Here is a 13467-nt window from a genome sequence, read left to right as displayed (position 1 = left end):
TCTTACCAGTGATTGCGGGTTCAAAAGAATTTTCATGTGCTTATAATTTATCTCGTGCTCGGCGGTAAAGGAAAACATCATGAGGAAACCTGAATTTCACTAATTTCAACGAAATTCTGTCAAATGTGTATCCACGAAGCCACATTGGAACAGCATAGTGGAATATGCAAACCTTCTCCTCAAAGGGAGAGGAGGCCTTAGCCCAGCAGTGGGAAATTTAAAGGCGATTATTTTAAATGTAATGTTCTAGTACCAAATCTGTGTAGTTAGGCGCGGAAATGAAAGGCTTTTTTTTGTTTTTTGGGATAGTTTTCTGATAATGCATTTACTTTGTAAAATAATTTTTGTTTTATATTTACTGTATATATTACTTTTCTTTTAATATAAAAATGAAATAAAACATCACACGTATCTTTCTTAATTATTATAATTAATGGATAATTCAAAATGCATCGTTCGGTACATGGAGGTACCATTTACATGTCTTTATCTAAACATACATTTAGAATAATTTATTTTAAATTTTGTTAATAAATTAATATAATACGATAAAAATTACCCGTCTCTTAAACCAAGTGACGCAGCCATTGTAGAGATTAGTGTTTACAACAGTCACGCGGTACATACGACAATGAACTTTAAATCAATGACTGCAAGGCACAAAGTTAATTTACTCAGTTTCGACATATTACGAATCGAAATCGAAATATCGAATTCAAATGAACTCAAATTAAAATCACAGAGCGAATCTAAAACATAAGAAATGACAGTGACGTGAAACTTACAGTCATAACTCGACATCGATTTTAACATTGATCGAATCAAAAATGCCCCAACTATACAATGATAAGCATACGAAACTAATTTCACTATAATTTACATACTCCGACTAGAATCTACGTACACTTAGAAAATCTACATAATTACAAAGTTGCACTAAGAATCTAGACTTTTAGAATTTTTCAGAGGTCGCGAAAATGGTGCAGTTTTCATTTTCTTAGCTTTGCTATCTACAGCGGTGAAGGACTCCGAAGGTACGGGGGGTTGGCTGAAAACAGATGCTTTAGAATTAGGAGCACTGTTCCCAGGAGATACTCCGCTGTCTGTGCTCACTGACGCAGGACTTGGGCTGTCGCTCGTACTGTTGCACACAGTTAGTTCCTGACCGGGCACTGACACGATCTGACCGATCTGTTTCTGCCTCACTATGTTTATACTTTGGCACACATTCTTGACTTCACCATCACTTGTTTCCTTTTTATGGTACCTAGTTAATGTACCGGCGGAACCAGCTGAAGTCGCTCTGTACATTGGCATGAATTGAGATTGAGGGTAGTATTGCATTTCATGTCCTTGTCCTGGCAACCAAGGGCCCATTGTCGAAACGACTGGTGGCATGTGAGGCCACATAGGCATTTGAACCATATGCGATCCGTCTGGCAATGGGCTGAAGGGAGGAGGGATTGGCATAGGTCGGACGACTCCCACGGGTGTTGGAGCACTGTGTGTCCTTAAAGCTGGATGCCCGTATTGACCCGTGAATTCTTCGCCTTCATAAATTCTCGGATTTGGAATTTGAGCATAATCCACGTTGGGAAATACGGTGTGAGGGCCTCGTTGTAGATACGTGAACATTTGTTGTTGAGCTTGTTTCATTGCCACGTATTGCTGCAGATGAAAGTGTGTTTGCTGTCTTTGTTGCACTAAATCTTGTGGATTTGAAACGTTCGTCGATGGATTACCGTGAATGTAATAAATTTGAGACTGAGGGTTCACTTGTGATTGATTATGCGCCTGTTTTTGACTGCCACTGTATTTATTATCTGCCATATGGTTTTGAGGGTCTTGGTACTCTTCTGGTGGGGCTATAAACTTTGGCGGAGATGGAGGAGCAACTTGTTGGGACATCGGACAACTTATAATTTGCGCTATGTACGGTTGCTGAGACTTAGCCGAATGGGCTGGACTATGAGTTTGGAATGTAGGGTTATATGTTATTTGAGATATGTCATGACTAGCATTCGTTGACGCGTCGGCGTCTTTTTGGTTTGTTCTTTGGTTTTCATTGACTTCGTTTTTTTTCGGCTTTTGATTGTAAGGTGCAACTTTTGGATTACTTTTCCAAGTTGATCCAGCGCTTTGAGGCCTTTTTACCGGTGACTTCGTAGGATCATGCCAGTTGTCACCATTAATTTGTCGTGAGTCTGGTGGGTGGTGAGACTGAGCACTATGAGCCCTTCTCGGAGGTGGAGACATTCCTTCTTGAACGTGCTGTTGCCTGTAGCATCTTCTGACCGATCCAGGACTGTTTTGGCGTTCTGGTGGTTGCGGTATAGGCCTCGGCATGCGTCGTCTAGCTGGAGTTGGAGGGCTGGGCTGGGATTGTGATGATTGGGTCGACAGTGATGCAGAGCGCCATTGATCAATTAACTTTTTTCGTCTTTCTCTTTCTAGACGTACTTCCGTCTCACTCGACGAATCATAGTCTTTGCCCTAAAATAAATAATTTAATTTAGATAACTGTGTCATATAAAAAACTATCTTTTAAAATGTATAGACCAATTACCTTTTCAATCTTTTCGTCCAGCATTTTAAAGAAGTCCTGCATACTGGCCGACACCTCACTAAAATAAAAGTAATTATTATTTTTACGAGATATATATAAACTCCTTGTATTATATTCTGTGTTATGTAACTTACACGGTGGTTGCGTGTCCAGAGAGAGGCAGAATATGTTTTCCATGGTCGGCGTCATCCTCCGTCTCATCCGTGTGCCCTGTTCCTGCGTTGCCTTCCTCTTCATCTGCTTCCTTGTCTGCTGCGCCTGAAATAATTGTTTACGAATGTTTAAAGTTTTGGATTGCTATCTTAATGCCACATTTTTAAACTTTTATTATTTGTTAAAATTTGTTAAAATCTGTCCTAATCATTTAAATCTGTATTGGAATTTGCATATATATTTTAGTCGTAATCATGGCTAGGAAGTTAGTTGTAAATAAAAGGCCATCAGCTAAGGAAGAAATTATCTATAAATGGCGGTCGAATTCGAGCCTCAAATGAAGTCCATATTCATAATAAGGTCAAAATAAAATCTAATTTAAAAGGATTTTTTGGCCACACTAATAATGTTAATTACGTAATGATACCTAAAAAAATCGTTATCGGCAAGTGCCAAAAACAATTGACAAAGTTCTAAATAAAAACGTACTATTTCACAATAAATCCTTATGTTAAAAGACTTTGTTAGTTTAAATAATAAATGATCGGCGAGCTACATCCGTAATGTAGATACGTTTATCACTCGAGTCTGAAAGAAAAATTACTCAATTTGTCTTCACGGAAGCGCACGTCTTGTTTGTACTTTACAAGTCGGCATTCATGTCGCTGACATTTGTGAAAAAAGTGTATTACAAGTGAAATAAATATTTAAAGCCGTCTTAAGGGTATACACCGAAACTTCGCTGGGGATTTGATGTTGTGACATTTTTGTTTATGTATTTGCTTGTGGAAATTATATTTTTGTATTAGATAAACTGGAAAAAGCGCTGTTTTGCCTTCTGTGTCTATTGTTTGATCCACGGATTTTTGGTTACATCGCCTTGTTAGTCTCTTAACTTAGAGGACTGAAGATTACAAGGTTCTAGGCTTAAGTCCTGGGTTCGACCAACAAAATTTTAGTGCGCGTGGTACTTTTAAAATAAAAGTAGCCCAAATGACTACCTTATGACATTAATTATCTACCAGTTTTAGTACTGTCAAACTTGGTCCAACTATTCCAGAGATCAGCCGAAGCAAACAGACAGATAAAAACTGTACAAAATGTTATTCTGTATATGTACCGTGTATTATACATTATACATACACATGCGTTTATTAAAAAGCGGTTATTTTAATATTATAAATATAAATTCCAATATCATCATAACATGTAGAGAGGTAGTTGTTGGTGAAAATGGTCATAATATAATCTTTATTAATATTACAAATGTGAAAGTAATTCTGTCTGTCTGTCGCTCATTCTTCTGAATCTGATGAAATTTTATATAATAATAATAAATGAGACAACATCATTACTCTGATCCTAATGTAAGTAGCTAAAGCACTTGTGTTATGGAAAATCAGAAGTAACGACGGTGCCACAAACACCCAGACCCACGACAACATAGAAAACAAATGATAATCTATATCGACTCAGCCGGGAATCAAACCCAGGACCTCGGAGTGGCGTACCCTTGAAAACCGGAGTACACACCACTCGACCACGGAGGTCGTCATTTTTGTATGAAGCAAACTTGAACTCCAAGACAGGACATAGGCTACTTTTTTGCCTAACACATGACAACCAACATCCTAAAACTCCAGCAAAGCGAAGGCGACCACTAGTAATTAATATATAAGTTTTTAAGTTACACGATCAGTGCCCTAAACGTTATGTTTGCTGAAATTGGTAGTCAATATGCGACTCTGGAATACGGCTGACTATATCAGTCTTATTGATCGCTGGGCGTGAATTCAAATCAGGTTACAGTACGGAAACATCGGACCACTGTCTATATTTGTTTAACGTGTTGTATACGAAATTGATTGCTAAGTAAACATGTTTAAGTGTAAGTTTATGTTAGCGTTAGGTTGAATGAAAAAGGAATTTTTAATAATAGACAATTTTATAATTACGGATTTCATAATGATATCATTATACTAATTTTGATATATCTAATAAAGAAATATTTTTTGAATGTCGAACGACATCGAACATATCTTTTAAATTCGTTAATGTCTAATATATTTTCCATACAGAAAAAAAAAAACAGTTTACAATTTTCCAGGTTATTTTTGTATCGTGACAAATGTACGCTTGACTTGTGTAAAGATCATATTCACATAAGAAATAAATATTGATAATTTGAGATAGCGTACTTAATTCGGATGTGATCGGTTTTACGAAGTTTGTCGATGTTAAATCTAAATTGTGTCGTCCTGTACGAGTGTTACTCACTCATACGAATGCATGTCGATATAGAATCGTCACGGAAGGGCGCGTCTTCGTCAGACCTTAGTATAACGTACCTCAATATAACGACTTCCTCGATTTAACAAATTTTTCATAATCCCCTTGAGTTGTCCATAAGAGTCAATGTAAAATATACCTTTACATTACGAACATTTTTTGCGAAAATCCTCTTTATAACGAATTTTCAACTATCAACTTAAAAATAACCTTCATATAAAGTTCTTACCAAGATATGTACCTTTTACGGATTTCACTGCGTTTATTTTTGATTAAGAAAGTAAAATATCTTGTTACCTACCTGATTGTTTTTTTAATAACGAAAATTTACTTGTTCCCATCCGATTTGTTATATTGAGGTTGCACTGTACTGAGGCATTTTAATGCAAGTGTGTGCAATGCCAGAACTGTATAATTCATTTCAATAGAACGAGTGATTTAGAATGTCATATGAGTTATGAGAAGCATTCATTTGTATATGCTCTCGTTGATATAATCTTCATTTATTAAAATACGCTCAAATAGTGTCAGTTCCCTGAGTGTCAACACTTTCAAGTAAAGCTGAGAAAGGTTTTTTTATGGTAAGGTAAGCGGACGACCATACTTCATCGGTAAATGGTCACCATCATCCTTAGAAATTGGCGCTGTAAGAAGTATTTGCTATTCCTTACATCGTTAAGATGCCATCAATTTTGGGAACGAAGGTATTATGTCCCTTGTGTTGTTACACTGGCTCAATCAAAATGTTTCACTGGTGAATGGTCACCACCACACATAGAAAGCGCTGTAAGAAGTATTCACCATTCCTTACATCGTTAATGTTCCACCAACTTTGGGAACGAAGATGTGTACCTTATGTAGTAACACTGGCACCTCATCCTTCAAACCGAAACACATAATTAACAGCAGCAATGATTCGAGGGCGAAACAGCGGATACTGGTCTTCTAATAATCGACCTCCATGGTCGAGTGGTGTGTACACCGGTTTTCATGGGTACGCCACTCTGAGGTAGTTTTCTATGTTGTCTTGGGTCTGGGTGTTTGTGGTACCGTTGTTACTTCTGATTTCCAAAACACAAGTGCTTCAGCTACTTACATTGGGATCAGAATAATGTATGTGATCTTGTCTCATATTTATATTTATTTATTATTTATTAATAAGCAAAACCTTCTTGGATTTCTATACAACGCAGATCAAATATAAGATTAAGTTATTAAGTGAGTATTTATTCTATGTAAAAACAGGTTCAAAGAGTTTCCTCATTAAGGTGCCGGTGAAGTTATAACGAGAAAGTTCCGTCATCGCTTTGTCAACGAACCCCGTGTCGTAAGTCATGTACAAGTATTTTAATTGCTTACTAAATGGAATTTCTATTAGTATTTATGCCTGGAGTCTCACTCATACGATGGAGTGTAGTGAACTCAAAATTTAAACTCGATCAATATATTAAAATATACTTTATTCAACTAGGCTTTTACAAAAACTTATGAATCGTCATTTAGCTACTGTCTTAGGTGAAGTTACCACCGGTTCTGAAAGAAGATGGTACCGAGAAGGACCGGCAAAAACTCAGTGGTTACTCTTTTTAAATATTAAAACAGTCATATTAGTTAATTTTTTATGCTATTGGTTGGCGGACGAGCTCATGGCCCACCTGATGGTAAGTGGTCACCACCACCCATATTCAAAGGCGCTGTAAGAAACATAAACCATTCCTTTCATCGCCAATGCGCCACCAATCTTGGGAACCAATGTTATGTCTCTTGTGCCTGTAGTTACACTGGCTCACTCACCCTTCAATCCGGAACACAACAATACTGAGTACTGTTATTTGGCGGTAGAATAACTGATGATTGGGTGGTACCTACCCAGACGGGCTTGTACAAAGCTCTATAACCAAGTACATATTACAATACATAAATAATATATGTATGAAATATACCGTGCCTGGAAGTCAACCAGTATTATTTCCATGCTTTTTATCGTCTGTAGAATCTTGTATTGAATAATATGCCTTCTTTAACAAAGTACAAATTATTAAAATGTAGAAAATGGCAAAGTTCAAATTGTCCAATGATAAGTATTCAGCGTCCTGGTTATAATGACACATGATTTTTGATGGCGTGTGTTTGACTGTTATGTATGATAAACCGTTTGTAACGGGTTACAGCGTCAGCGAGTTTGGTTGTCAGAAAAAGTTTTAATTAATAAATAACCTTTCCCTACGTTATCATATTAATTTACATACAATCTAAGTAATAATAACATAAGCTTTTCCCAAGTTAAGTTATTTCAATATTCGACGACATCCGTGGTCGAGTGGTGTGTACACCGGTTTTCATGGGTACGCCACTCCGAGGTCCTGGGTTCGATTCCCGCCTGAGTCGATATAGATTATCATTACTTTTCTATGTTGTCTTGGGTCGGGGTGTTTGTGATGCCGTCGTTATTTTTGATTTTTCATAACACAAGTGCTTTAACTACTTAAATTGGAATCAGAGTAATGTATGTGATGTTCCCTCATATTTATTTATTTATTATATTAATTGTTCAAATTAGATTCTTTAAGTTATCACTTATATTTTGAGACACACACGAATTTTATTTAATTTACTTAAGTATTTTTTTTATTTTTAATTTGTTAATAAATTGTTATGAATGAAAAGATTATTCTTATCGTTATCGCTCTAATTAATTTCTCTCCCTTTTTTACAGTCTATGCGTTCTTAATCTATTCAACTGAATGTGATGAAGATGACTTTGTCGAGGTATTCTGTTCATTAGTGAAGGTCTGGCCCTAATTTTTTTTTAAATTGTAATGAAGATCCTAGATAGATCCTAGATCCTAGAAGAAGCAACAATAAATAAAATTTAAATAAAAAATATTGTGTATGTGATGTACAGCTTATAGTTAATGTAAATATTTATCTATGGCAATAAAATAGTATCTTATATTGCTTCTATTAATAACATTATACTTTAATATTGTTTATTATTTGTGTACTTAAAAAACGCTTAGAACTGAAGAATATATATTGACTTAAAGTCAACAAAATGTCAATATTTTGTTTCAAATGTATACTTTATGTATAATATCAGCATTTTACAAAAGAAATGTTAAAGTTAATAAAATGACTTTGTAAGTGTCAACGACCCTTAGATTTAATTCTATAACCTTTGCAAGACATCATGAGTCACGACTTCAGTTGGTTTACGATACTGTAGACCATAAAACTTGTAGAAATAAAAAGAAAATGTTTTTTTTTTTTTTTTTTTTAATTCTTATATACTAAATAATCGTTGTGTTGTTATTTATTGTTATTTATCTTTATCGGTGCTTACAGACAACATATATGTAAGCTCAGTTTATATACATATATATCTACGTTGTTTTGTAGGATGAATAAAATACTTCTAATTTTTTAACACAGTATTTAAAAACATTTATGTAGAATAAGTATAAGGGAAATGGTTAATATATATTATAATGGTAACTATTACCTGTAAAAATTAGTACAATTTTTACAGGTAATAGTTACCACTTACCATCAAAAAATTTTGAAGATAATATCGTTACCTAAGTATGGAGAATTACTATACTTATTCGTACTGATTTCATTTCAACAATTATTTTATATTGATAATTTCTGAATTAAAAAAAATACCACAAAAATTTAAGCCGACTGCAAATTATTATTAACACAGTCCCATATTTTGTCAATTCAATATTTTGTCTTACCATATAGGCGTATATTTAAAATGATTGTTAAATTTTATTCTTTACCCATTCTAACGATTTTGTACTCTATGGTAACATTGTCCAGATGGCAATCAATCCAGCCTACCTATAAACTACACGCAATGGTCATTGTTTACGGACCGATGCTCTGTGATGTTGAGAGATGTGCGAGAAAACAATGTAGCAACATTTAAATACTACCGAATAAATTATTTATACATTTTTTTTTAAATTACAGGAATTTTTTTTTTATGGTATAGGTTGGTGGACGAGCAGATGGGCCACCTGATGGTAAGTGGTCACCATCACCCATAGACAATGACGCTGTAAGAAATATTAACTATTCCTTACATCGTCAATGTGCCATCAACCTTGGAAACTAAGTTGTTATATCCCTTGTGCCTGCAGTTACACTGGCTCACTCACCCTTCAAACCGGAACACAACAATACTGAGTACTGTTATTTGGCGGTAGAATAACTAAAGAGTGGGTGGTACCTACCCAGACGGGCTTGCACAAAGCCCTACCACCAAGTAAATGAGACTTCCATAGAGTTTATAATACTTTTTTTTAGAAATGACTGAAATGTGTGTAAATGATTATGAAAAGTGACGTTGACTCGATGAAAATCGGTATGAAGTAAGTTTGAAACCCAGGGCAGGATATAGACTACTTTATTATTGTATATAAAATACCTGAGGATCAACCCCTAAAACGCGAGCAAAGTTACAAGCAATAACTAGTTATAAATAAAATTTTAAACGAATATGAGTATAAAATTACCATAAGCCAATTGTCAACATTTTGATACATAATATAGAACAGCAATGCAGGATCATTCCAGACTGTTATTTTTATTTTTTCGACAACGCTTTCCATATAAATTTCAAATCCGCGCTTAAACTTATTAGATTTTCTTATAAAACCAATGAAGAAATTAATAGTACTGAAGTTTTTTCATTTTTAGAGTTCCGCACTAAAGGGTACAATAGACCCTATTACTGAGACTCCACTGTTCTTCCCCTGTCCGTCCGTCACCAAACTGTATCTCATGAACCGTGATAGTTAGACACTGGAGAGAGAGACAATTTTGAACCCTTCGTGCGCCAGTCCTACTCCCATTTGTTTATAAAATTTTGAACTGGCATAATAAATGGTACATTTTTAATTTATTGTATATACCAATAGCAAGATGGCGTCGAGCCATAAACTATGGTATGGTCACGCGGTTACGATTGTTTGCAAAATTAGCTTTGTTATGAGGCAAAGTTCGTCGGCACGGATCCCAATTATATTGTGTGCTAAATTTGAAACTTAATTATTAAAACAGTTCATACGAAATAAAAAATCGAATCGATAATGATACCTTCACTTAATATACTTGTTAAATGACGATTTAAAAGTATATATGGTATATTTCGATTTTGATTTTTTGATTTCTTATTTTGATAGCTATAATAAATAAAGTAAAGTAAAGTAAGGCCATTAAGGACAGGATTTGGAACATATTCCAACACGTTGTTCCAATGCGGGTTGGTGGAATGCACATGTGGCAGAATTTCGATGAAAATAGACACATTTCCTCACGATGTTTTCCTTCACCGCCGAGCTCGAGATGAATTATAAACACAAATTAAGCACATATATATAGTGGTGCTTGACTGGATTTGAACCAGCAATCATTGGTTAAGATGCACGAGTTGTAACCATCATCATCAAATGCCTTATGTATATATAGTTTTTCAATTAGAAGTAATTTATTCAGGAGTCTTCTCATGCTCGAACTAATGGAAACCTGCATGTGACGGACTAATTTTGATGGTTATATCAAGCAACAATGGAGCATATTTGGTGGAATAACCTTGAAAACTTCTTAACACGAGAGACAGCTGCCTACTACGGGAAAATTTGGACACTATTACGTGCTATTATGAAAAAAGAGCATCTTCACTTCACTATCTTTTAAGAAGAGTTAGGAGCGTGCTTAACCAATGACTGTGGGCCAGCACCACTGATTTTTCATGTGCCTTATTTGTGTTAATAATTCATGTCTTGCTCGGCGGTGAAGAAAAACATCGTGAGGAAACCTGCAAGATTATTATTTCAACGAAATTTTGCAACATGTTTATCAATCTATATTAGAGCTGCATGGAGGACGCCTTATCCCAACAGTGATAAATTTACAGGCTGTCACTACTATGAAAAAGATAACTATGTATCATAAAGAGTCCCAGATATATTTTGTTTAAACATGACATGTGTTTCAGCTTGGTTTACGTAATTTTAGATAGGAATAGTTTTAACAATTCCCCAGTTACCCTTTAAGCCGAGGCTAGTTACAAAAAGTTTCTACTGTTAGACGGGAAAATGGGCCAGTTTTGGCTTAGAGCTATCAAGTGACGTAATTGCCAAGTTATATGAGAACCACAAACCATAGTAGGGTATATTTTATCTCGTTTCTGTATACCATAAAAGCGGTTAAGACAACTTTGACATTTAATTAATGCGATATCATTGGTCAAGCTCTAGAATAATCTATGATTTTCAAAATGAATACACCAATGAATTGCATTAACATCTGAGTGTGTTACCGAAACGTTGGTAGTTAATTTATAAGTATTTTTGTGGAATAATGCTCTATTATAAGGTATATAATTTTAAACTATTTGTAGAAAGTAAGTCAAAGTAATGTTAAACTATAAATAAAAATTTAACGTAGTTATTGTTATTGTTATATTTCAAGCTGATATCAGCCACGGGGACGCGTCTCAACAACCAAAAGACAGAAGCGATACGAGCCCCTTGATTGAGCCCCACTATATTATCCTTTAAAAGGTAATTTGTAAAATACATATTTCTTAAAGTATTCTCGTATTGTTTTTTGATTTAACATACTGTACGGTTTTCTTGGTTGACACCGAATCCAAATTCAGCAATAGTTATAACTACATTATATAATCGTAAATCGAATTTTAAGTAGTCTAATATTTTTTATCTCATTTTACTTAGGAGGACTCTAAAAATTATGTTGAATAATTAATTATTTTTATTACTTTTTAGTGCATATTTATTTGTTTATATGAAGTCGGTTTTTGTTTTTGTTAGAATTTTTTATTTTTTTATTTTAAGTGAAGCTGACGTAGACTAACAAATTTTTCTTAATATGGATAGATTAAGCGTTTACATGAGTCAGAAACTACTTCGAGGACAATTTCAAAAGAAAATACGGCTTTAATGCATGCGGTATAAACTACGAGGTACCTACCACTCTCGAAAGAGCTGTAATCGACCCCAGTAAAAAAACTTCACCTTTTTATCATGCACATAAATAATGCAAATTTAGACTTTTATCGTTTTCATATGGCTAGCATCAGAACTGGACTAAATTAAAATGGGATCACACGGGAAGCACTACCTTCCAAATACAAAAAAATTCAAAATCGGTTCACCCAGTGAGAAGTAATGAGGTAACAAACGTAAAAAAAGTACAGACGAATTGATAACCTCCTCCTTTTTGAAGTCGGTTGAAAATAGCTTTGCACAAAATCTTTACACTGTTTTATTATTATGTTACGCTGGAATAATCGTAAGTTAGGTTTTAGAAAAAGGTTTTTATGTGGCATAGCGAAAATTGAACTGGCAACATTGGTCAAATACGAAAAAAAAGTTAGTTATATTACTTTCGGTTATTATAATACGGTATATTTAATAACATTTTTATTTCTTGTCATTCTATTATTATTAAACGTGGTGAATTAATTAATTGTATATGTTATTTAATAGATATTATATAAAACTAAAGCAACTTCTTTCCAATAGGATGTTTAAATTAATTTCGACATAGATGTTCGTACTTTTCTAATATTGTACTTTTTTCACATATTTTGCTTAGTTTGAGCCATTTAGATACATACCTTATCAATTTTATTTATCTATAACGCGAATAGATAGTTTACGAGGTCGTTAATATTTCCGATGGTATCTTATAGGAATGTTTACGGTCTTTTCGCGGTTATAACCTATAACCTTAGCCTACGCCATACTAACATGTATTCATGTGACCAATATTTTGATATTTGTCGGAAAGGAGAGAATTATTATTGAATATATTCATATATGAGAGCTAAGATGGCCCAGTGGTTTGAACGCGTGCTTCTTAACCGATGATTTCGGGTTCAAATCCAGGCAAGCACCACTTTATATATATTTGCTTAATTTGTGTTTATAATTCATCTCGTGCTCGGCGGTGAATGAAAACATCGTGAGGAAACTTGCATATGTCTAATTTCATCGAAATTCTGCCACATGTGCATTCCATCAACCCGCATTGGAACAGCGTGATGGAATATGTTCCAAACCCTCTTCTTAATGGGAGGGGAGGCCTTTACAGGCTTGACACTTTATTACTTTACTTTACATAGCTAAAACAAATTCGCTTCCCGCCGTTCTGTCCGGTCTGCTCAAATCATTTAAACCACGCGATAGATTTTAATGCGGTTTTCATTAGTAGATAGATTTAACAAAGATTTATATTTATAATTCATGAATATTATAGAGGAAAGTCAGAATTTCCAAGCGGAAAAAAGAAAGAAAAGGTCGTATTTATGTTTGTTCTTTAATCTACAAGTTTTATATAGACCTTTATTTAAACCGTGTGAAGCTAGCACGGTAGGTATTTAGTACTTAAAAATCCCTTAAATCTAAGACATCACACAAGTT

General features: G+C 34.5%; 1 protein-coding gene across 2 annotated transcripts in view; it reads right to left on the bottom strand.

Moving 5' to 3' along the window:
* Positions 1–409: 409 nt before the first annotated feature.
* Positions 410–13467, bottom strand: part of LOC124542255 (inactive histone-lysine N-methyltransferase 2E) — a 144927-nt gene continuing 131869 nt past the window's right edge. For both annotated transcript variants that reach the window (XM_047120214.1, XM_047120223.1), the window contains 3 exons: positions 2701–2824; positions 2567–2624; positions 410–2493 (listed from right to left, as the gene is read on the bottom strand). In XM_047120214.1, coding sequence (XP_046976170.1) covers positions 937–2493; positions 2567–2624; positions 2701–2824 — 1739 coding nt within the window. In that variant the 3' untranslated portion in view covers positions 410–936. The remainder of the gene's footprint in view (positions 2494–2566; positions 2625–2700; positions 2825–13467) is intronic.

The sequence above is a fragment of the Vanessa cardui genome, chromosome 2 (assembly GCF_905220365.1).
Source record: "Vanessa cardui chromosome 2, ilVanCard2.1, whole genome shotgun sequence".
NCBI lineage: Eukaryota > Metazoa > Arthropoda > Insecta > Lepidoptera > Nymphalidae > Vanessa > Vanessa cardui.
Note: the sequence above shows the minus strand (reverse complement) of the source record. Positions and strands in the feature narration are given on the sequence as shown.